The 26,210-nt window shown below is 47.9% G+C and overlaps 1 protein-coding gene across 2 annotated transcripts in view; it reads left to right on the forward strand.

The window, feature by feature from the left end:
* ODAD4 (outer dynein arm docking complex subunit 4) overlaps nt 1-26,210 on the forward strand; it is a 152,046-nt gene that overhangs the window by 57,890 nt on the left and 67,946 nt on the right. For both annotated transcript variants that reach the window (XM_063959401.1, XM_063959402.1), the window contains exons 4-5: nt 23,137-23,198; nt 24,498-24,657. In XM_063959401.1, the coding sequence (XP_063815471.1) occupies nt 23,137-23,198; nt 24,498-24,657 (222 nt within the window). The remainder of the gene's footprint in view (nt 1-23,136; nt 23,199-24,497; nt 24,658-26,210) is intronic.

The following is a 26,210-nucleotide window of genomic DNA, read 5'->3' on the forward strand; positions in this document are numbered from 1 at the left end:
TTTACATAAACCATCAAGGCAGCACTCGATGCCGCATGGCAATGATGGAAGTGTCAAAAATACTTTGTTGGGCGGAATGCCATCTGCCAGCCATATCGACAGTGTTCATTCCAGGTGTCCTGAACTGGGAAGCGGACTTCCTTAGTTGTCAGGATGTGCATGCCGGAGAGTGGAGTCTTCATTCAGAAGTCTTTCAGCACCTAGTGGACATGTGGGGCCTACTGGACATAGATCTCATGGCGTCTCGACACAATATAAGGTTACGGTCTTCGGATCAAGAACCAGGGATCCTCAAGCAGCATTCATGGATGCACTGGCGGTGCCATGGAACTTTCGGCTGCCCTACGTGTTCCCTCCAGTGTCACTCTTGCCCTGGACCCTACAGAAGTTCAAACAAGAAGGAGGAGTACTACTTCTAGTCACCCCCAGCGTGACAGACGGCATTGATTCTCAGACCTACAGGGTCTGTCGGCAAAGAATCCCCTTCTACTTCCTCAGAATCCAGACCTCCTCGTACAGGGCCCTTGTCTTTACCCAGACTTGGCTAGACTGACTTTGACGACGTGGCTCTTGAGGCATCACTCCTGAGGGCCAAAGGATTCTCCGAAGCAGTTATCCAAACTATGCTGAACGCCCGCAAACTGGCATCTGCCCAGATTTATTACAGGGTCTGGAATTCTTACTTCACCTGGTGTGCTGATAAGAATTATGATGCATATCGATTCAGAATGTCCAGAATTCTGGCTTTCCTGCAACGAGGCCTTGACTTAGGTCTTCGTCTGGCCTCCCTCAAGGTCCACATATCTGACATGTCGGTATGGTTTCAGAGAAAAATTGATTAGAATGGTGATTGCACAAGCTTATGCGCAGGCTGGACTCCCAGCTCCTGCTGCTATTAAAGCCGATTCTACTTTGTCTGTTGGACCTTCTTGGGCGGCTCGCCGTGGCGCATCCACAGAACAGTTGTGCAAGGCGGCTACGTGGTCCTCGGTGAACACGTTTCTTAAGTTCTATGCCTTTGATACTTTTGCCTCCCTTGAGGAACTGCTTTAGGACATTCCCGATGTTTTCCCTGTGGAAACCAGTGTACCCTGATGCAGAAAAGGAGTGTTATGGTAGACTTACCATGGTTAACACTATTTCTGCGAGGTACACTGGGTTCCACAGGGCGCCCACCCTGACGCACCTAGCTTCTATGGGTTTATATGGCATTAGCCGCTTGTACCTTCTTCTGTCGTGAGAATGTGGTTCTATGTGACTAACATCTGCCTTCTCTCTTGCCTGCTCCTGCATTGGACTGGTTATCAAAACTGAGCTCTCAGTGCCTGGAGGCGGGGTTATAGAGGAGATCCCAATGCATCCTGGGACAGCCTAAAGCTTTAGCCTGTTGGTGTCTCTCTTGATCAAGATCCACTCTACACCCCGATGTTTTCTTGTGGAACCCAATGTACCTCACAGAAAGAGTGTTAACAATGGAAAGTCTACCATAACACTCCTTGGATGCATTTAACAAATGTTAAATGCTTAGATACAGTAGTTAATTCAACTGATACTTGATGCAGCTAAGTGGAGATTGTATTCATGAGCCCTACTTTGTAAATAATTAATGTTAATCGAGACGGCAATATAATTAGCTGAATGTTGATTTAAGGATAAATCTCAGATTTACAGTAAAACAGTCACAAGCAAATTTGTCATGAGGCCTCCAGTGGCAGGATGTATGTGAACATAGGCCAATCATTTGAGAAGGCAACCGTATGGAAAACGGGGAGGTCGTGCATTGCTGATAACTGTGTGACCCCCGCTTTCTTCATCCTTTGCCTGTAAAGTGTCAAAATAATGAATAAACTTGTGTGCATGAGATTGCGGCCATCAGGTTCTAGTCTAGGTGTTCAGTGCACAGGAAATATGTGAGTAGTGTACAGTAACTTAACAAGGAAGCAATTAATACATCTGAATTATAATGATTTATTCTCCAGTCTGCAATAGCTCTATTACAGCAGACTCATTTTACATTCTATGCCTCAATTAAATTGACTTGCATGGTATAATAAGCCAGGGCCGGATTAAGCCTTGGGGGTGCCCGAGGCACTTTAGACAGGTGGGCCTCGGAAGAAGGGGGAGAGGGGCAGCTGTGTATAAGATTGTGCTTACGTCCCAACATGACCCATTCCAGGAGGGACAACATGCTCTTTACATGGCCTTCCCTCTAATATATGATTGTAGTCACCTGTGTTTAAACTATTTAATTGATAAAAAAAAGGTCTTTCAATACAGGTGATTGCAATTATAACTTAAGAAGGAAGTCCATGTAGAGAGCATTTTGTCCCTCCTGGAATGAGTCATGTTGGGTTGTATGGATTGTGTATATTAAATTTAGCTGAATGGTGTATATTAGATTTAAACTAATAGTTTAATAATACCTGGGTACTGTTTATAGATTTACCTAATTGAAAGACAACTACTTTATAAAATGTTCTTGTAGTGGAACAAAGACAACTTAAACAACCTTAAAATATACATAGAAAAATAAAATCTGTAATTTATCTTGTCACATGCAAAGATAGCAGCAGCTTCTGTACTACTTACACACTGGGACAGGACTCATGAGGACTGTGTGTGTGTGTGTGTGTGTGTGTGTGTGTGTGTGTGTGTGTGTGTCTCTGTCTCTCTAGACTTTCATTAAATAACATGTTACACAGGGCTCCCACTGGGGTGTGGAGAGAGCTCCACCCTCCTATCTCTCCTCTGGTTGAGAAGCTCTGTTGATAGTTCATGAAATCTGATACTCCTGTGTCTCTGCCTGCACTGCATACTGCCCTGCTCGCATTCTGGCTGTCTGGTTCTGCTGCTGCATAAGAGGGAAAGCTAGTGATGTCAGTGTGCTCTGGCTGGGGGGCCCACTGACAGAGGGGGGCCCGGGGTACAGTATACCCTGCACCCCCCCCTTACTCTGGCTATGTAATAAGTGCAGAAATTGTATACATTGTATCAGCCTTCACTGCTGTAACTTGATACAGTTATTTCTGACTTCTTTGTAACGGTTTACATTACTATCCTTATATGCTGTGAGAATATACATAGGGGGATATCCTATTAGCAGCAGTAATTTACTGCTGCTAATAGGTTTGGTGGGGGCTATTATGATTCCCCAAAGTCAGCACTTTGTGTGCGCAAAGCGTTATTCCCAATAAGCGACCCTTCAAACCACACGATAACACATGGGTCAAGGAACTTAACCAGGATCCCATGTGTTATCGGGCGATCATGGCATATTTTTGGGACGAAGAAAGCAGGCTGTAATAGAATAGCCTGATACTCGCCATTGGGCTAAAATCGCGATATCAACCTGTTTCTGTTAATTTTTCGGACAAAAAAAATAAAAAATCAAGGCAAATAGAATACCCCTGTTAAAGTGCTAGATAAGCACCGCAAACAAGTATTCCAATACAGTAATTCAGATCACTGAGGGTAATCTATAATGACCGTTTAGGCAGCCTGACTTCTTACTGTATAACGTGATGCATGGGCATAACTATAATGGGTGCAAGGGATGCCATTGCTTTGGGGCCCAGAGGCTTCGGAGGCCCTGCACCCAGCTCATATAGTTCTCTACCAAGTTCTTGAAATTGCCTGCTAAGAAATTGGATCCAGCCAATTGCCTAGGTATGAAAAGAGGGACTCATCAGTGTCAATCCCTGTCTCTCCCTCTCAGTATAGATCCACACTGATCTGATCCATCTCCCACATCCTGTTTCATGCTTACAAACACAGCTGAGCTCATCAGTAAGCCCAGCACTGTCATATAGTGGGCTTCACCTTGTTTACAGCCTTTGTGAAGCTGGGGGGTGAAGGGTGGGTGGAAATTGGACACTGGGATTAGTACTGTCCCAGAAAGGGACAGTGTGCCTGAATTAAGAAGATCTCCACTCCAAATGAAATGTCCTGCATTAGGATGTATCCCCATCAGGTAGGAGCAAGTTGGTCCCCACCCCCTGTGTGGAGTATTGTTAATTGTCGGTGGGGGTGGTGAGGGAGTTCAGTGTGACATTATATGAACTGGTGCCACTGTCGGTATAATGTGAACTAGTGCACTTTTATGGGGCATAAAATGAACTAGCTCACTACTGTGGTGCATAAAATGAAATAAGGCACTATTACTGTATATTGTAGAAAATGTAGGTGGATCCTGGACTGCACACCCTAATTACATATATTGTGGGAGGTTCTACCATGCTGGGACTTGTAGTTCCACAAAGATGTCTTGTTGGGGTTCCGCGTCTTGGATTCAAACTTACTGTTAGGGACCCACCAGAGACGAGGTCACCTAGATGCTGGTTGATGGGCTAATATGTTTTGGCCAAAAAGTATACCAAGAACCTTGAATTTGATGTTTGTTATTTGCAGAGTTTATTTTAATTTTCTGCTGCGGGGTACACTGGGCTCCACAAGGATAGACATTGGGGTGTAGAGTAGAATCTTGATCCGAGGCACCAACAGACTCAAAGCTTTGACTGTTCCCAGAATGCACAGCGCCGCGTCCTCTATAACCCCGCCTCCCTGCACAGGAGCTCAGTTTTGTAGTTGGTGATGCAGTAAGCAGGCACGTAACAGAGAGGCTGCTCCAGGCAGCCCTAAGAAGAGCTTTTTTTGAAGTAAAAAGTGAAGACTACAAGGGCAGCAGCGGTGGTAAATGTCAGAAGACATTCACTGCTGTAGCTCCAGCTCTCCCCAGTGGCGCTGTACACTCCCGAGCCCTGGTTGGCGGGTAACTACAGCAGGAGGCTCAGGTTTTCTTCACGTCAGGCACACACGACGGGGGCTCTCCGGGATCGCGTGGCCATGCTTCGGGAGGTGGTAAGTGGGTCCCGCTTGCGGGACCCGGTCTTTATCGCGTTCCGGCGCGGTCAGTGGGAGGCGGGCCGCGCGTGCTGGCGGTGGACACTGTGGCAGTACAGCCGATCCCACTAGATCACCAGGGCATGGGTGCAGGTCAGGTTTTCTCTCTAAACCAGATTCAGTAGCCCACAGTACCCGGTGGTATTGCCAGTAGGGGGATAAGGCTTAGACCTGAAGCCCCTCCGCCAGCCCCAGGGCGCCATTTCCTGCAAATGTTTCCGCCCTGGAGCTGCATATCTGTCTCTCCCTCACTCCCTGTCAGTGTCTGGGCGCCATTATCTCTCAGCTTCACTGTTCCTGGGACTGCTTGGGCAAATCCTCCTGTGTAAAGCCGCCTGGTTGTCAGTGCTGTGACTTTACATGACACTTAAGTATTCTACCTGCCTTTTTAGACAGTGCTAGTTAAGAAAGAGTGCATTTAGTCAGGGTTTTCTAGTACAATTATCCTGTGATATACATCCAGTTCTTACTGTGTAGTGTTATATCTATTGATTATATAGCTATATTTATAAGCTAGTCCAGTGCAGTATTATTGTTAGTAATAACCTCTGCGTTGTACAAACTGTGACTATCTGTGTGTGCATTAGATAGCTGAGTGGTGTCCATTTCGTGTCTTTCACTCAACTTGCTATAGCTATATTCAGGGCCGGTGCAAGGTTTCAAGACACCCTAGGCAGAGCTACACAATAACGCCCCTGCTTGCTCCAATACCCTCCACCCAGCCACTCACATACATAATGGACTTCTTTAAATATTATATTCATTTTTAGATTTATGAACAACATAAATATAAAAATAATAACACTATAAAAAGTAACAATAACAACACTGTCTGCAGGACCACCATGTAATACTAAGAGCATTTTAATGACTGCCAGACAATACGGAGAGCATTTTAGTGACTGTCAAACAATACGCAGAGCATTTTATTTACCACCAGACAATACGGAGAGCATTTTACTAAACGTCAGACAATAGGGAAAGCATTTTAATGACAGCTAGACAATATGAGCATTGTAGTGACCTCCAGATAATACGGAGAGCATTTTAGTGACCGTCAAACAATACGGAAAGCAATTAAGTAAACACCAGACAATACGGAGAGCATCACTGTGACCGACATACAATATTGACAGCATTTTAGTGACTGGCCCACAATGCTGAATATAAGAAAATGGACATAATTCTCAGTGAAGTGCAATCTATAAAACATCCCATGATTGTGACAGGAGGGGTAATGCCTTACATGCCATTAGTGATCCTAAATATAACATGGCGATGACATAGATTAGTTGGCCACTGGTTACTACTGATTGGCCCTCATGAACTCTTATCTCTCTTGCTAGAATACATCTCACAAAAGATAGTGTGCACACTATTAGGGGCAGATTCAATTGTTTTGGGAGTCTAAAAATCCCATCTAAATAGGACTTTTTAGACGCCCAAACAATTGTCACTATTCAATTGGGTTTGGGTGCCCATGCACATTGCGCATGTCGCACCCAAACAGACCAGATTTAGCCGCCTAAAATGGGCAAACCCGTCTAGACTTCCTGCTTTGGGCGTACAAACACCCGTTTGTATGCCCAAAGTGCTGAGTTTCCATACAATTTTATTTCTCGTACCTCAGGAGGCTGCGAGAAAAAATGTTACCCCCAAGGCTACAGGGAGTCTAAACGGAGCAACAATTTAACTGCTCCATTTTGCGCCCCCTGGTGTTAGCTGTGATGTACAGATTTAATGATCCCCCCACCCTTTAAATATTTCCCCCTCTCACCCCTATCCTTTATACAGTAATTTAAACGAAGCTCTCACCCCGACACTATAAAATATATTTAATAAGTTTCTCCCCCACACAGACCTCAGAGCTGGCTTGCGGGTCCCAGCATGGTCAGGCAGATTCAGAATCCAACTCCAGTCTTCCAAGTCCAGTACCTTGGCTCCTTCTTGGGGGATGAGACGTCATGACGTCTCATCCTCCAGTGCCAGAAGCACAGCGCCATTTACTAATAATTACTGGCTCCGACGTAGGAGGGGAACAAGCAGCGCTGTGGGTATACAGACAAAGGTGTAGTAGCTGGAGATGATTCAACTACTCTTCCAGAGGTATATATATACAGAGAGAGAGAGAGAGAAAACGGAAGGCACTCCAGGGATTTGGTAAAGAAAGCTGACAGGCAACAGCTGATTAAGCCAACGTTTCAGGGATTTTCACCCCTTTATCGAGACTTATAGGTTATAAGTCTTGATAAAGGGGTGAAATAGGGTAGATACTATCAACTACATCTGGGGGTGCCAGACATATATATATATATATATATATATATATATATATATATATATATATATATATATATATACCACTCCATGGGTGCAGCACTCTTAACGTATCAGAAGTAAGACGCTGGATTGTGGTTTCAGCAAACAGTGTTTCAGTTCTTGTTAACTGTATGTGTGTATGTATGTATATATATATATATATATATATATATATACACATACACACATACATACATATTTATACATATATATATATATATATATATATATATACACACATACACACATGTGTATGTACATAAATTATCTACTTACATAAAAATCCAGAGCTTAAAATCCAAATTGAATTGGTAACAGACGTAATAATACAGCCTGAGCCTGTCTTTTGCTGCTGATAGACTGTGATGACAGGTGCACACAACTGGAGAGAGCCTGCACTTTTCTCTATGACTCTCCTCTGAACACAAAACCTGAAGACACTGACAGGGATACTGCCTCCTTCCCTGCAGCTTCTGCGCCCTGCCAGTCACCGAGCCGCAGCCCGCAGTATGGTCAGTGGGGAGCAACTGACTTTACCGCGGATCGGAGGATAGGGGGTGGGCGGGGCGGGTGCGACAGTGTGTGTGTGATGGGGGGGCGCCGGGTAAGCAATCACAAGTTGAGGAGTGTAATCGCGCGGATGGGGGTGTAATATGCGAGATGCGGGGGGAGATTGCAGGGGCCTCACTACATGAGGTTGCTGTTGTGGTGCGGGTGGAAGAAGAGGAGTAGTGAGCGCAGCTAAAGGAATAATAGATAAAGCGTTCATCCAAAGTGTGCAGCGCCGCCCTCTAGTGGCCGGCGCCCATAGGCAGCTGCCTAAAGCTGCCTAATGGTGGCGCTGGCCCTGCCTATATTCTATAACCTGAGGGGGCTTGGTGCGTCAGGTTTTATATTGATATAGGATTTTCACAAAGATATACTTTAATACGTATTTTTCTCTGTGATTTAGTCACCATATCTCTCCTTTATCTCTGCTAGCGCTGACTACACTGCGCAGGGGTTTGGGTAAAAGGTATTGTGCTGCTGCCAATTGTACTGTGTTACCTGATACTGCAAGTAATCAGAATCAGCTTTATTGGCCAGGTATACTTGCGTATACTAGGAATTTGTCTTCGGTTTGCTATACAACAGCCAAGTAGGTAACAGGTAAGCAGGTGTGTGTGTGTGGGGGGGGGGGGGGGGGCAAGTAAAGTTACACAGATGGGTCTACCGTAGGGACACAAGTTAGTTACATGTACGTCTAGTCAGTCAATGTTCAGGAGTTCAGCAGGCGGACCGCTTGGGGAAAGAAACTTTTGAGGCTTCTGGTGGATCTGGCGGGGACAGCCCTGTAACGCCTGCCTGAAGGAAGCAAGTTAAACATGGTGTAGCTGGTCTTTTACTATCTTCATTGCCCGCTTTTTAGCTCTGGATAAGTACAGGTCCTGGACTGAGGGAAGGTCGGCCCCGATGATCTTCTCTGCGGTTCTGACCACCTTTTGGAGCCTGCATCTGTCCCTCGCGCTGGCGGAGCTGTTCCATACGAGTATCGAGGAGCACAGTACCGACTCCACAATCGCGGAGTAGAAGAGGAGCAGAAGCTTCTGCGGGATGTTGAACTTCCTTAGTTGCCTGAGGAAGAACAACCTCTGCTGCACTTTCCCAACAGTGGCGTCAGCGTTGGACCCCCATTTAAGGTCCCTGGAGATTGTGGTCCCTAGAAACTTGAAGGAGTCCACTAGCGATACCACATTGTCAGCAATCGTTAGCGGAGGTGCACTAGATGACTTCTTCCTGAAGTCCACTATCATCTCAACAGTTTTGAGGGGGTTGAGCTCAAGGTTGTTGTGGATGCACCACTGGGCCAGCCGGTCTACTTCCCGTCTATAGGCCGATTCGTCCCCATCCTTGATGAGGCCGATGACGGTGGTGTCATTGGCGAATTTGATGATCCTTACTGATTGCGCCTCTGAGGTACAGTCATTTGTGTACAGGGAGAAGAGCAGGGGTGAGAGGACACAGCCCTGAGGGGCCCCTGTACTAATGGACCACGCTTGAGAGGTGAATTCCCCCGCTTTCACCACCTGTGTCCTATCTGTCAGGAAGTCTATTATCCAGGAACAGGTAGCTTCTGGGACCCCTAGGCGAAGTAATTTGGGGTGGAGGATGCTGGGGACGATTGTATTGAAGGCCGAGCTGAAATCGACAAACAGGACCCTCGCATAGGTACCGGGAATGTCTAGGTGCTGTAGAATGTAGTGCAGGCCCAGGTTGACTGCATCCTCGACACACCGATTCGAGCGATAGGCGAACTGCAGGGGGTCCAGTTGGGGTCCAGTCACAGTTTTCAGGTGATTCAAAACCAGACGCTCGAACGTTTTCATGACCACAGACGTCAGTGCTATCGGCCTGTAGTCGTTCAGGTTTGTGATAGTGGGTTTCTTGGGGACCGGGACTATAGTAGACCTTTTGAGGCAGGAAGGGACTTTCTGTAGCTCCAGCGATTTATTGAAGATCTTGGTGAATATGGGGGCGAGCTGACCCGCACATGCTCTTAGGGCTGATGGTGACACTCCGTCAGGACCCGGAGCTTTCCTGGTTTTGTCCCTTTTGAACAATGCCTCCACCTCTTCTTGGGTGACTTGCATTGCCTGGGGTTGGGCATCGTAGAGGTGATTGTTTGGGTTGCAGGGGACTTCTTTTGCGAACCTGCAATAAAAGTGGTTCAGTTCATCTGCAAGGTCTTGGTGCATGGCGGTGGACTTTGATGTTTTCCTATAGTTGGTAATGGATTGCATTCCATCATGCAATCATGTCATTATATCATGTCTGCTACTGAGGGTAACGGTTCTGGGGCTGAACACACTGCCGGTGTTGCTGAAGCCACCGATCCCTATAAGGAGAATATAGCAGCTGTGGGCTCTGGTACTGGGGCTCCTTGCCCCCCAGTGGGACTGTGGCAACGGAGGTACATAATGACCCACCGAGGGCCGCTTTTTCCACGCTTCAACATACGCTAGTTAATAAACTAACACCCCCTATGGGACCCCCTATGCCGGTACATCCGTATGTTGTCCCTGCAGCTAACCCGCCGTGGGCGGACGATTTATCTGCTCAGTTAAAGAAATTGAACCAGTCCCTGACTACTAAAAAGTCTGACCATCGCTCGCCTAAGACCAAGGGATCCTCTAAGCGAGCGCTTGTCTCCTCACAATCCACTGCTGTCACTGACACCTCGTCTGATGAAGACGGCACTTACACTGACCCCACAGGTTCTGACTCGGATACGGCTGATGGGGAGGGTAGTTCACATGTGGATGTTCCTGATCTTTTGGAGGCTATTAAGTTAATTCTACAGATTACGGATGATCCCGAGCCATCCGTCCCTCCTAAGAAACCAGATAGATTCAAGCGTCAGAAGGTGGTTAAACAAGTTTTACCTCACTCTGACCACCTAGTGGATATACGTCAGGAACCCTGGGAAAACCTGGGTACGAAGTTTGTGCCTCAAAAGAAGATGCTGGCTCGCTATCCCCTCGCACCAGAGCTGTCTAAGAATTGGGAAACGCCTCCTCCAGTAGGCCCACATGTGGCTAGGATGGTGGTTTCCTCAGCTCTACCTGTCACTACCGTCACGTCTCTAAAAGAGCCTACGGATAAACGTGTGGAGGGTTGTCTGAAAGCGATTTACACCCTCACGGGTGCTGCACAAAGGCCCACTATTGCAGCAACATGGGCTGCAGAGGCTATTGAAGCATGGGCCTTGGAGTTAGAAGCTGAAATCTCCTCTGACCATGCCAGACAATGCCTGTCATATATTGTCACAGCTTCTCGCTATATTAAAGAGGCGGCTTCTGATGCCGGTATCCTAGCAGCCAAGGCCTCTACTACGTCAGTCCTGGCTCGCCGGATATTGTAGCTGAGATCCTGGTCTGTGGATCTGGATTCTAGAAAAACCCTGGAGGTACTCCCTTTCAAGGGAGATATTCTGTTTGGGGAGGACTTAAGATTGTGGCTGACTTGGCTACTGCCAAAACTGCCTGCCTGCCAAGTACCGCTCCTTCTGTGTCGAAGGCTAAAGGTACTTCCTTTCGCCCCTTTCGTCCTTCAGGTAAAGCAAAAGGTCAGGTGTACAACAAGCAGGCCCGCACTTCCAAACCTGGTAAGCCAAAGCCCAAAAGAGCTTGGGCGGCCCGTCAGCCAGCTTCCAAGGCCGATAAGCCTGCCGCATGACGGGGCGGGCCTCCCCCTGGGGGATCCCAGGGTGGGGGGCCGGCTTCTAGGGTATACCCAGGAATGGTTAAAGACCACTTCAGATGCCTGGGTACGGGAAGTTGTCACTCGAGGTTACGCCATAGCCTTCAAAAACCGACCCCCTCATCGATTTTGCCAGACAGACGTCCCACTGGACCAGACAAAGGCAAACACTCTGCATTCGGTGGTACAGACCCTCCTGGATACAGGAGTCGTAGTACAGGTGCCTCTTGCGCAGAGGGGCCGGGGGTACTATTCTCCGCTGTTTCTAGTCCCGAAACCGAATGGGTCCGCCCGGCCGATTCTTAACATGAAGGCATTAAACAGGTGTGTGAGGATTTCCAAGTTCCGTATGGAAATCCCTTCGCTCTATAGTTCTGGCCTTGGAACCTGGGGACTACATGGTCTCCCTGGACATACAGGATGCTTACCTGCATATTTCTATAGCAGCGTCACATCAGCAATACCTGAGGTTTGCTATTGGCAACCTCCATTACCAGTTTCGGGCGTTACCTTTTGGTTTAACAACGGCTCCGCGAGTCTTCACCAAAGTCACGGCGATGATGACGGTGGTACTCCGCCGTCAAGGGGTCAGGATACTGCCGTATCTGGACGACTTGTTAATCCTGGCAAATTCCCCAGAACTTCTCCTACGTCATCTAGATATGACGGTCCGGTTTCTACAAGCCCACGGGTGGCTCATCAACTGGAAGAAATCCTCCCTGATCCCTGCTCAGAGCATGGTGCATCTGGGAGCGCTATTGGACAATCACATCCAGAGGTTGTTCTTGTGTCAGGAGAAAGTCCTGAAGCTTCAGGACAGGATTCGTTGCTTCCTTTCTCGTCCGCAAGTGTCGATACATTCGGCGATGCAGGTGCTGGGCCTCATGGTATCAGCATTCGACATGGTGGAGAATGCTCAATTCCATTCTCGTCCCCTCCAGAGGCTGATTCTAGCCGAGTGGGACGGCCTGCCTCACTGGATCAGGTCTCAAATGATCTCATTGACTCCGGAGGTCCGTCTATCGCTGCTCTGGTGGCTCCGGGACCAACAACTGTGCAGGGTCCGTCCCTTCTGGATATCCAACTGGGTCCTGTTGACGACAGATGCCAGTCTAAGAGGTTGGGGCGCGTTGCTGGAGCAACACTCCCTTCAGGGTCGGTGGACCAGGGAGAAGTTCCTACTCTCAATCAACATTCTGGAATTGCGGGCGGTCTTCAATGCATTGAACCTAGCCCAGCATTTAATTCAGAACCGTCCTGTTCAAGTGCAGTCGGACAACGCCACCACAGTGGCTTACATAAATCATCAAGGCGGCACTCAAAGCCGTCTGGCAATGAAGGAAGTCTTACGGATTCTACATTGGGCGGAACGCCATCTACCGGCCATATCGGCAATCTTCATTCCGGGAGTCCTGAATTGGGAAGCGGACTTTCTCAGTCGTCAGGACGTACATGACTGCGAGTGGGGCCTCCATCCAGAAGTGTTTCAACTCCTAGTGGAAAAGTGGGGTCTTCCAGACATAGATCTGATGGCGTCTCGACACAATCACAGTGTTCCGGTCTTCGGAGCAAGGACAAGGGATCCTCAAGCAGCATTCGTGGATGCGCTGGCGGTGCCGTGGAGGTTTCGGCTGCCATACGTGTTCCCTCTGGTGTCACTCCTGCCCAGGGTAATTCGGAAGTTCAAGTAAGAAAAAGGAATTCTGCTTCTCATAGCTCCCAGACGGCACTGGTTCTCAGACCTGCAAGGCCTATCGTCAGAGCGTCCAATTCTACTTCCACAACGTCCAGACTTCCTCGTTCAGGGCCCCTGTGTCTACCAGGACCTAGCCCGGCTGTCTTTGACGGCGTGGCTCTTGAAGCTTCCGTCTTAAGGGCTAAAGGGTTTTCTGAGGCGGTCATTCAAACTATGTTGCGGGCCCGGAAACCGGCTTCGGCTTGGATTTACTATAGGGTCTGGCATTCTTACTTTGTTTGGTGCGCATCTAACGATTATGACGCTTCCAAGTTTAGTATAGCCAAGTTGTTGGCTTTTCTCCAGCAGGGCCTGGACTTAGACCTGCGTCTGGCCTCCCTCAAGGTTCATATTTCTGCCTTGTCGGTGTGGTTTCAGAGAAAAATTGCGACCTTACCTGATGTGCATACCTTTACTCAGGGTGTGTTGCGTATCCAACCTCCCTATGTCCCGCCTGTGGCTCCTTGGGACTTGTCGGTGGTTTTGAAGGCGTTACAAGAGTCTCCATTTGAACCTCTTGGTTCAGCTGATCTTAAGTGGCTTTCCCTTATGGTGGTGTTTCTGCTGGCTATTGCCTCAGCTAGAAGAGTGTCGGATTTGGGTGCCTTGTCTTGTAGTTCCCCATATCTGATATTTCACTGTGACCGGGCGGTTCTTAGGACTCGTCCCGGATATTTACCGAAAGGTGGTTTCCTCGTTCCACCTTAACCAGGAGATTGTGGTTCCGGCACGTGTTTCTCCTCATCTGTCTCCCAAAGAAAGGTCTTTGGATGTGGTACGGGCTCTCCGTATCTATGTGAAGAGAACTGCTTGCATTAGGAAATCTGATTCTCTCTTTGTACTGTTTGGATTTCACAAACGGGGCTGGCGTGCTCGCAAGCAAATTTTGGCCAGATGGATTAGAATGGTGATTGCACATGCTTATGTGAGGGCTGGTCTGTCGGCTCCTGCTCACATTACGGCCCATTCTACTCGGTCTGTTGGACCTTCTTGGGCTGCCCGCCGTGGTGCGACCCTTGAACAATTGTGCAAGGCGGCTACCTGGTCCTCAGTGAACACGTTCATAAGGTTCTATGCCTTCGATACTGCCGCTTCCCAGGATGCTTCCTTTGGACGCCGGGTTCTTGTGCCCGCTACAGTGCGTCCCCTCCCATAAGGAGCTGCTTTAGGACATCCCCAATGTCTATCCTTGTGGAGCCCAGTGTTCCCCGCAGCAGAAAACGAGATTTATGGTAAGAACTTACCTTTGTTAAATCTCTTTCCACAAGGCGCCCACCCTGACGCACTTAGCTTCTTTGGGTTGGTATGGCATTAGCCGCTGACACTTCTCCTGTCGTGAGAGTGTGGTGTATGTGGCTACTAACCGTTGTCGTCTCTTTTCCTGCTACTGCATTGGGCTGGTTAACTAAAAACTGAGCTCCTGTGCAGGGAGGCGGGGTTATAGAGGAGGCGGCACTGTGCATTCTGGGATCAGTCAAAGCTTTGAGCCTGTTGGTGCCTCGGATCAAGATCCTACTCTACACTAGAGATGAGCGGATTCGGTTTTACTCGGTTTTACTCGGTTCTCAAAACCGAATCTTATTGGCTCACGGATGTCACGTGTTTTGGATAGCCAATAAGATTCGGTTTTGAGAACCGAGTAAAACCGAGTAAAACCGAATCCGCTCATCTCTACTCTACACCCCAATGTCTATCCTTGTGGAGCCCAGTGTACCTCGCAGAAAGAGATTTAACAAAGGTAAGTTCTTACCATAAATCTTGTTATTCTGACTAGCAGTTCTTGGTGTTGTGGAGTATGCATCGGCACTGTAGAAAATTAAATAAGACAATATTATGGAGCATAAAATGAACAAACTTGGTCCTCTAGGACCCCAGTTTGTTTTCCAGGTCACCTAGCAGTCGCACAGGTGTATTCATTACCAGGGCCGTAACTAGGTGTGTGCCAGTGGTGCATTTCACACAGCGCATCTGCACTGTGGGCACATCCACTGGCACACACATAGGGCTGCGTCGCACAAGTATTGCAGCGCCCGGATAGATTGGTAGCCGGGCGCTGCAGCTTGACGGCTGCACGATCAGTCTCTGATGGTTCTCCCCGCTGTGGCACTCTGTTACTGGCGTGTTTCCCAACTGAGGCGCCAGGCTACTGCTTCGTGAAGCTTCTGAGTGGCGGCTCTTCCACTGTGAAGCTGAGTCTATTCGAGTTACCCCGCTGTGATGCTCTGGGCTCTCCCTGCAAGGTAACACACACACACACCCCTCTACCTGGCGCAGTGTGGTGTCTAAGGGGCTCTACTTGGCGCAAATTGCCTAAGGGGCTCTACCTGGTGCAATGTATAAAGGTCGCACTACTGTGTGGTGTAATGTAAATAACTAATTGGTACTACTATGTGGCCACACCCCTTCCTCATGAAGCCACGTCCTACATTTTTGGCTTGCGGCTTCGGGGTGCACTGTCCCTCTTTTGAGTGGTGGGGGGGTGCACCAATTCCCTTTCTGGCACAGGGCACCAAAATATACAGTTAAAACACAATTTAATAAGCTGAATAATAAATATAAAATATATATATAAAAAATATATGTATAGATACACTTTGTCAATTGACAGCAAGCTTGGGGATATATAAAAGTTCAGTTCAATACTTTGTATCTGCTGTGAAGTACCTTGAGACCGTGTTCCTTTAGTAAAGCAGACAGTTCACAATATTGAGCAGGTTAATGCGTGGGTGTCCATTATGAATAGGGTTACCAGCTTTGTGTTCCTAATTGTTGGATCCGTAGCGATGGTTCCTAATGGCAACAGGACTCCATGCAATAATGACTGTATCCATGGTCCACAATGGTGCTTGGTGTAACTTGTGAACATAAACCAGGTCAATCAATGTCCGGCAAAGATTCTCCACGCTCCTGCCAATTGGAGTATAGGTCACACAGGTCTCTTTTAGGTACAGCGTTTGTAGTCTCTGCTGACGCGTTTCTCTGCTCCCATATATAAAGGGGATCAGGACAGTCCACATACATCTTTGACAAAGCTGCCTGGAGCAGAGAAACGCATCAGCAGAGACTACAAATGCTGTACCTAAAAGAGACCTGTGTGACCTATACTCCAATTGGCAGGAGCGTGGACACCCACGCATTAACCTGCTCAATATTGTGAACTGTCTGCTTTACTAAAGGTCCACGGTCTCAAGGTACTTCACAGCAGATACAAAGTATTAAATTGAACTTTTATATATTCCCAAGCTTGCTGTCAATTGACAAAGTGTATCTATACATATATTATTTTATATTTCTCTGACGTCCTAGTGGATGCTGGGGACTCCGTCAGGACCATGGGGATTAGCGGCTCCGCAGGAGACAGGGCACAAAAATAAAGCTTTAGGATCAGGTGGTGTGCACTGGCTCCTCTCCCTATGACCCTCCTCCAAGCCTCAGTTAGGTTTTTGTGCCCGTCCGAGCAGGGTGCAATCTAGGTGGCTCTCCTAAAGAGCTGCTTAGAAAAAGTTTTTAGGTTTTTTATTTTCAGTGAGTCCTGCTGGCAACAGGCTCACTGCATCGAGGGACTTAGGGGAGAGAAGTGAACTCACCTGCGTGCAGGATGGATTGGCTTCTTAGGCTACTGGACACCATTAGCTCCAGAGGGAGTCGGAACACAGGTCTCACCCTGGGGTTCGTCCCGGAGCCGCGCCGCCGACCCCCTTGCAGATGCCGAAGATGGAAGAGGTCCAGAAGCAGGCGGCAGAAGACTTTTCAGTCTTCCTGAGGTAGCGCACAGCACTGCAGCTGTGCGCCATTGTTGTCAGCACACTTCACACAGCGGTCACGGAGGGTGCAGGGCGCTGGGGGGGCGCCCTGGGCAGCAATGTATAATACCTTTTTATGGCTAAAAATACATCACATATAGCCCTTGAGGCTATATGGATGTATTTAACCCCTGCCAGATCTCACAAACTCCGGAGAAGAGCCCGCCGAAATAGGCGGGCTCTTTCTCCTCAGCACACAGCGCCATTTTCCTGCTCAGCTCCGCTGTGAGGAAGGCTCCCAGGACTCTCCCCTGCACTGCACTACAGAAACAGGGTAAAACAGAGAGGGGGGGGCACTTTTTTTGGCGATATTACTATATTTAAGCTGCTATAAGGATACAACACTTATATAGGGTTGTTCCCATATATATTATAGCGCTTGGGTGTGTGCTGGCAAACTCTCCCTCTGTCTCCCCAAAGGGCTAGTGGGGTCCTGTCTTCAATAGAGCATTCCCTGTGTGTCTGCTGTGTGTCGGTACGTGTGTGTCGACATGTATGAGGACGATGTTGGTGTGGAGGCAGAGCAATTGCCGGTAATGGTGATGTCACCCCCTAGGGAGTCGACACCGGAATGGATGGCTTTGTTTATGGAATTACGTGATAATGTCAGCACATTACAAAAATCAGTTGACGACATGAGACGGCCGTCAAACCAGTTGGTACCTGCCCAGGCGTCTCAGACACCGTCAGGGGCTGTAAAACGCCCTTTACCTCAGTCGGTCGATACAGACCCAGACACGGACACTGAATCTAGTGTCGACGGTGAAGAAACAAACGTATTTTCCAGTAGGGCCACACGTTATATGATCACGGCAATGAAGGAGGCTTTGCATATCTCTGATACTACAAGTACCACAAAAAGGGGTATTATGTGGGGGGTGAAAAAACTACCTGTAGTTTTTCCTGAATCAGAGGAACTGAATGATGTATGTGATGAAGCGTGGGTTAACCCAGATAGAAAAGGGCTAATTTCAAAAAAGTTATTGGCATTATACCCTTTCCCGCCAGAGGTTAGGGCGCGCTGGGAAACACCCCCTAAGGTGGATAAGGCGCTCACACGCTTATCAAAACAAGTGGCGTTACCGTCTCCTGATACGGCCGCCCTCAAGGATCCAGCTGATAGGAGGCTGGAAACTACCCTAAAAAGTATATACACACATACTGGTGTTATACTGCGACCAGCCATCGCCTCAGCCTGGATGTGCAGTGCTGGGGTGGTCTGGTCGGATTCCCTGACTGAAAATATTGATACCCTGGATAGGGACAGTATTTTACAGACTTTAGAGCAATTAAAGGATGCTTTTCTTTATATGCGAGATGCTCAGAGGGATATTTGCACTCTGGCATCGAGAGTAAGTGCGATGTCCATATCTGCCAGAAGGAGTTTATGGACACGACAGTGGTCAGGTGATGCGGATTCCAAACGGCATATGGAAGTATTGCCGTATAAAGGGGAGGAATTATTTGGCGTCGGTCTATCGGATCTGGTGGCCACGGCAACGGCCGGGAAATCCACCTTTTTACCTCAGACCCCCTCCCAACAGAAAAAGACACCGTCTTTTCAGCCGCAGTCCTTTCGGTCCTATAAGAACAAGCGGGCAAAAGGACAGTCATATCTGCCCCGAGGCAGAGGAAAGGGTAAGAGAGGGCAGCAAGCAGCTCCTTCCCAGGAACAGAAGCCCTCCGCGGGTTCTGCAAAGCCCTCAGCATGACGCTGGGGCTTTACAAGCGGACTCAGGAACGGTGGGGGGTCGACTCAAGAATTTCAGCGCGCAGTGGGCTTGCTCACAGGTGGACCCCTGGATCTTGCAGGTAGTATCTCAGGGTTACAGGTTGGAATTCGAGAAGTCTCCCCCTCGCCGGTTCCTAAAGTCTGCTTTGCCAACGTCTCCCTCAGACAGGGCGACGATATTGGAAGCCATTCACAAGCTGTTTTCTCAGCAGGTGATAGTCAAGGTACCCCTCCTACAACAGGGAAAGGGGTATTACTCCACGCTATTTGTGGTACCGAAGCCGGACGGCTCGGTAAGACCTATTCTAAATCTGAAATCTTTGAACCTGTACATACAAAAATTCAAGTTCAAGATGGAATCACTCAGAGCAGTGATAGCGAATCTGGAAGAAGGGGACTTTATGGTGTCCCTGGACATAAAAGATGCTTACCTGCATGTCCCAATTTGCCCTTCACATCAAGGGTACCTCAGGTTCGTGGTGCAAAACTGTCATTATCAGTTTCAGACGCTGCCGTTTGGATTGTCCACGGCACCTCGGGTCTTTACCAAGGTAATGGCCGAAATGATGATTCTTCTGCGAAGAAGAGGCGTATTAATTATCCCTTACTTGGACGATCTCCTGATAAGGGCAAGGTCCAGAGAACAGCTGGAGGATGGAGTAGCACTAACCCAAGTAGTGCTGCAACAACACGGGTGGATTCTGAATTTTCCAAAATCTCAGTTGACCCCGACAACACGTCTGCTGTTCCTGGGAATGATTCTGGACACGGTTCAGAAAAAGGTGTTTCTTCCGGAGGAGAAAGCCAAGGAGTTATCCGAACTTGTCAGGAACCTCCTAAAACCAGGAAAAGTGTCTGTGCATCAATGCACAAGAGTCCTGGGAAAGATGGTGGCTTCTTACGAAGCAATCCCATTCGGCAGATTCCACGCACGAACTTTTCAGTGGGATCTGCTGGACAAATGGTCCGGATCGCATCTGCAGATGCATCAGCGGATAACCTTATCGCCACGGACAAGGGTGTCTCTTCTGTGGTGGTTGCAGAGTGCTCATCTGTTAGAAGGCCGCAGATTCGGCATACAGGACTGGGTCCTGGTGACCACGGATGCCAGTCTGAGAGGCTGGGGAGCGGTCACACAGGGAAGAAACTTCCAGGGAGTATGGTCAAGCCTGGAGATGTCTCTTCACATAAATATACTGGAGCTAAGAGCGATTTACAATGCTCTAAGTCTGGCAAAACCCCTGCTTCAGGGTCAGCCGGTGTTGATCCAGTCGGACAACATCACGGCAGTCGCCCACGTAAACAGACAGGGCGGCACAAGAAGCAGGAGAGCAATGACAGAAGCTGCAAGGATTCTTCGCTGGGCGGAAGATCATGTGATAGCACTGTCAGCAGTGTTCATTCCGGGAGTGGACAACTGGGAAGCAGACTTCCTCAGCAGACACGATCTACACCCGGGAGAGTGGGGACTTCATCCAGAAGTCTTCCACATGATTGTGAACCGTTGGGAAAAACCAAAGGTGGATATGATGGCGTCTCGCCTCAACAAAAAACTGGACAGGTATTGCGCCAGGTCAAGAGACCCTCAGGCAATAGCTGTGGACGCTCTGGTAACACCGTGGGTGTTCCAGTCAGTATATGTGTTTCCTCCTCTGCCTCTCATACCCAAAGTACTGAGAATTATAAGGCAAAGGGGAGTAAGAACGATATTCGTGGCTCCGGATTGGCCAAGAAGAACTTGGTACCCGGAACTTCAGGAGATGCTCACGGAAAATCCGTGGCCTCTACCTCTAAGGCGGGACCTGATTCAGCAGGGACCGTGTCTATTCCAAGACTTACCGCGGCTGCGTTTGACGGCGTGGCGGTTGAACGCCGAATTCTAAGGGAAAAAGGCATTCCGGAAGAGGTCATTCCTACACTGGTTAAAGCCAGGAAGGAGGTGACTGCACAACATTATCACCGCATTTGGAGAAAATATGTTGCGTGGTGTGAGGCCAGGAAGGTCCCCACGGAGGAATTTCAACTGGGTCGATTCCTGCATTTCCTACAAACAGGATTGTCTATGGGCCTCAAATTGGGGTCCATTAAGGTTCAAATTTCGGCCCTGTCGATTTTCTTCCAGAAAGAATTGGCTTCAGTTCCTGAAGTCCAGACTTTTGTTAAAGGAGTACTACATATACAGCCCCCGGTGGTGCCCCCTGTGGCTCCGTGGGACCTTAATGTAGTTTTGGATTTTCTCAAATCCCATTGGTTTGAGCCACTCAAATCGGTGGATTTGAAATATCTTACGTGGAAAGTAACCATGCTACTGGCCCTGGCTTCAGCCAGGAGAGTATCAGAATTGGCGGCTTTATCGTATAAAAGCCCATATCTGATTTTCCTTTCGGACAGGGCAGAACTGCGGACGCGTCCTCATTTTCTGCCTAAGGTGGTGTCAGCGTTTCATCTGAACCAGCCTATTGTGGTGCCTGCGGCTACTAGCGATTTGGAGGATTCCAAGTTGCTGGACGTTGTCCGGGCATTGAGAATATATATTTCAAGGACGGCTGGAGTCAGAAAATCTGACTCGCTGTTTATACTATATGCACCCAACAAACTGGGTGCTCCTGCTTCTAAGCAGACGATTGCTCGTTGGATTTGTAGCACAATTCAACTTGCACATTCTGTGGCAGGCCTGCCACAGCCTAAATCTGTCAAGGCCCATTCCACAAGGAAGGTGGGCTCATCCTGGGCGGCTGCCCGAGGGGTCTCGACATTGCAACTCTGCCGAGCAGCTACGTGGTCGGGGGAGAACACGTTTGTAAAATTCTACAAATTTGATACCCTGGCTAAAGAGGACCTGGAGTTCTCTCATTCGGTGCTGCAGAGTCATCCGCACTCTCCCGCCCGTTTGGGAGCTTTGGTATAATCCCCATGGTCCTGACGGAGTCCCCAGCATCCACTAGGACGTCAGAGAAAATAAGATTTTACTTACCGATAAATCTATTTCTCGTAGTCCGTAGTGGATGCTGGGCGCCCATCCCAAGTGCGGATTGTCTGCAATACTTGTACATAGTTATTGTTACAAAAAAATCGGGTTGTTATTGTTGTGAGCCGTCTGTTCAGAGGCTCCTACGTTTGTCATACTGTTAACTGGGTTCAGATCACAAGTTGTACGGTGTGATTGGTGTGGCTGGTATGAGTCTTACCCGGGATTCAAAATCCTTCCTTATTGTGTACGCTCGTCCGGGCACAGTATCCTAACTGAGGCTTGGAGGAGGGTCATAGGGGGAGGAGCCAGTGCACACCACCTGATCCTAAAGCTTTATTTTTGTGCCCTGTCTCCTGCGGAGCCGCTAATCCCCATGGTCCTGACGGAGTCCCCAGCATCCACTACGGACTACGAGAAATAGATTTATCGGTAAGTAAAATCTTATTTTCTTATTCAGCTTATTAAATTGTGTTTTAACTGTATAAATTTTTAGCGCTGTTTCTTCTCCTTTTATATTTACCTATAGGGAGACTGACTATCTCCCATTATACACCTGTGCACCTGCTGGGTTACCTGCAAAACATGCACTGTGTGGGGTAATGAGGACCGAGTTTGCAGACCTATGAGTTACGGCAATGGTCCACAGGTGGAGCTAATTATTTCATTTGTGATTTTGTGAGGAGACCTGGAAAACGTGAAATGTTGGGGGACCTTCAGAACCAAGTTTGGGAACCACTGCTCTACATGTAATGGGGAGGGGCCATTTCAAAATGTTGCTATGGTGCCCACAAAGTGCTGGCTTGGCCCTTGATGTGATGGTAATGATAAAGATCGTATAAAACACTGAGCTTAGCATAATGTGATGCTTCTACACATCTGTATACTATTTTACACACCTGTGTACTATTTTCACAATGAGCAATGACTACAAAATCTGCACAAATTAAAAAAAAAAAAAAAACACTTTATTAGAAGGACTTTGGAGAAATTTTAGTAATTTTCATCATTATTACTTTGCAATTTGTGACAGAGTGTAAATAGATATCAGTTTCACTCTAAGGGGGGTATCCAATTAGGTGTGATCTGTTTTCGGTGGATCAAAACGGGCGCATATATGCGATTTTAGACCAATGGCCATTATTGCAGTATGCAATTAGAGTCTGTTTCGACCTCCCGAAAATGGACCAGCGATCGCGCAAAAACACATGGGATCGGGGATAAGTCCCCGATCCCATGTGTTATCGCTGCTCCGGCAGCCGCTTATCGTGGATTACGGGTGCATGGGCCATATTATCAACGATAAATGCCGACATTGGGGCAGGGGGGAGGAGCGCGTCTGTGTGTGACCATAACACAATCTGTTTATCTTCCTAATGTAGCTCATAACACAACTCTCTGTGTGTGAACATAACCCAGTCTGTTTATCTTCCGAATGTAGCTCCAACCTCCGTGAAACTAGAACACAAAGAGGGCATGGAGTTTCTCAGCAAACAAGAAGAAGTGAGTAATACATTAGTGGGTTTGGTTATTGCAATTTTTTGGGAGGACATGCACAGGGTTGGTTGTTTGGGATGTTGATCTCTGGGCTTGCTGAGGAGTAAATAATGAATTGTTGTCTCTGCACCACTTTGCATGTGCTGCAAACCTCCCAACATGACCCATTCCAGGAGGGACAAAATGCTCTCTGCCTGGACTTTCCTTTTAATGTGACTGGCGTCACCTGTGTCGAAAGAAAGGAGTTTCAACACAGGTGACTGCAATCATAAATTAAGAAGGAAGTCCATGTATAGAGCTACCCCCCCCCCGGAATCGGTCATGTTGGGAGGTATGGTACTGTATATGGAAATTACTACTGGAATCATATAATTCAAGATGCTTTTAAGATCTCTAGTGATGTTTTTAAGCATCTAGCTGTAAAGAATTAGGGGAAAGCATCCTAGGTTTAATATGCCCAAGAGGATAACAATACAGCAAAATATAATATACAAGTGGTAATGTTCATTAGGGTGCAATATGTTAGTGACAGTGCTGGGCAAGATCTGTTATGTCAGTAATAGTACCCCAATACTAACAAGATATTGAATAGCAAGATTACTTATGCCATAATGGACAGAAAAATTATATATTCTCGTTGTAATGGCCATCAAGATGTAATATACTGGTGATAATAACCCAAGATCTAGTACGACCTACCCAGCAACTGCAATATGCCGAGATAAAGCCCCAAGATCTAATAACTAAGTATTATACCCAAGTTTTTGATATACCATTAATATTATTGGGCTGTTGTTGGGATCCCGGTGCTCGGGATCCCGTTTTTCAGAATGCTGGTGACGGAATCCCGACACCTATCAGAATACATACGCCGGCATCCGACAGGCAGGATAGCGAACATAAGTATCCCAGGGAGGTTAGGATTAGGTTGCGGGGAGTGAGGTTAGGGTTAGGCTGTGGGGAGGGGAGGTTTGGGTTAGACTGCAGAAACCGAGGGTTAGGGGAAGGGAGAAGATTACAGTCGGGATGCTGGGGTCAGTATTATGACCACCGGCATCCCGACTGCCGGGATCCCATACCGAACGCTTAACATCTAATCAGGGCTCAGTAGTAATGTCTTCAGAATTAATTCCCTCTAGAGCCCATCGAGAGCTTATAAAACTTTCCATATTAATTCATTTGAAAAAATATACTCCAGCTTGCAATTCTGTTTACTTTTTAGAAATTTCCTGTCTTTTTTAGTACTGCTATTTAAGTCTGCAACCCATTAAACCACTTCTATTTTTTTTCTTATGCTGGAAACAGAGCAAGAAAGCTAAACAAAAATTACCAGCAAAGTTACCCAAAAAAGCCCCCAAACAGCAGAAAAAAATGGACCCATCGAAAAGTCAGAAGACTGCACGCCAACTGTTGGGAGAGGTCTACAATGATATGGAGTATCTGGAGAGCCTATTAAAGGATGAAGGTTGGAACCTACTTGTGAGCAAGCTGTATGGGAAAGCTGTGTATTGCTTGAGGCCCTGGCCTCACCACTCCCAGAACTTTCCTGTTAAGCATTAGCATTGACTGCAGAGATTTCTAATTTTGGAGAAGATTACAGGGAAACCTTTAGTTGTCTAGGTCCCCATCTGCCCACTGACTCCAAAGGCAGGACTCCCACACCAACCTTGGCCGCCTGTGGGAGGAAACAGCAGTTACTGGAGCCTCAGCTGCTTCAAGGATTCTGCTGTCTCAGTCATGGCACTGTTATGGATAGGAAGGTGGCACAATGGTTATCATAGATGCCTCACAGGGCTGACATCTTGGGTTGACTCTGATTAGGGCTATGCAGAGGCATGTGGAAAACATTTGTTTTGTCTGTGTTTTCATGGGATTCCTCTGGGTGGACCAATGTCCTCTCTCACTCCAAAGAGCGTTACTTGTCTTCTTACAAAATGAAAGTTAGTGTGAATATGTCAGTGTGGTAGGGAATAAATGTTGTAAGTATCAGTGATGTGCGGTGAGGTCAATGGCCGGGGAGACAACAAGTGAAGCCCCATCCTCAGGGCCAGCTTATAGGACAGGGGGTGGATAAAATGGGCTCCCAGGGGTTTTCACATATTGGAGTCCCCCACACTGCAGAAAATAAGGGGGTTTGCCAATCTTATTTGTAGGGTTGGGGGGATTGTCAGTTTAATTGGTGGGGTTGGGGGCCGTGGGATGTCAATTTTTTTGATGGAGATGAGGTGCAGGGGGAGCCCTTAAACCACAATTTGGCCCAACCAGCCCTGCATTATGAATGGGATAAAAATGCTGCCTCGCCTGAGGGGGAGACCTGAGATGGAGGAGCTGTTGCGTTACATGAGTAGCTGAGTACCAGCTGCAGCTCAAAGCAACTGGTCATAAAATGTTTCCTGGACTATGCGGAACCAGCAGCCCCACACATGCTGCAGTCGACATCCTTCCTCCAGCCCATCAGTGATCCCTCTCCCCTTCCATTTTTACAACGATTTAATTGGGTGTCGGCAGCCTGGGTCAGAGGACACGAATAGAGGAGAGGGAGACTACGGGGGGAGACACAGACATGAGCTCCGTTGCAGTGGCTATGTATCCCAGTGCTGTAACTAGACATTTTAGCGCTATGTGCAAGAAACAGCATCGGCGCCCCCCCTTATTTAAAATAGGGTCAGCGCGTGCAAAAAATATAGGGGCGTGACTTCATGGAGAAGGGGTGTGACCACAGAATAATACCAATTCATATTACAGTGCACAGTAGTCTCCATTATTCAAATTATGCAGCATAGTAGCGCCACTAAACCAGGTAGAGTCCCCTTTTTAACATTACGTCAGGTAGAGTCCCCTATTTCTCTGACGTCCTAGTGGATGCTGGGAACTCCGTAAGGACCATGGGGAATAGCGGGCTCCGAAGGAGGCTGGGCACTCTAGAAAGATTTATGACTACCTGGTGTGCACTGGCTCCTCCCACTATGACCCTCCTCCAAGCCTCAGTTAGATTTTGTGCCCGGCCGAGGTTGGATG

This window comes from Pseudophryne corroboree, chromosome 3 (genome assembly GCF_028390025.1).
Source record: "Pseudophryne corroboree isolate aPseCor3 chromosome 3, aPseCor3.hap2, whole genome shotgun sequence".
Lineage (NCBI taxonomy): Eukaryota > Metazoa > Chordata > Amphibia > Anura > Myobatrachidae > Pseudophryne > Pseudophryne corroboree.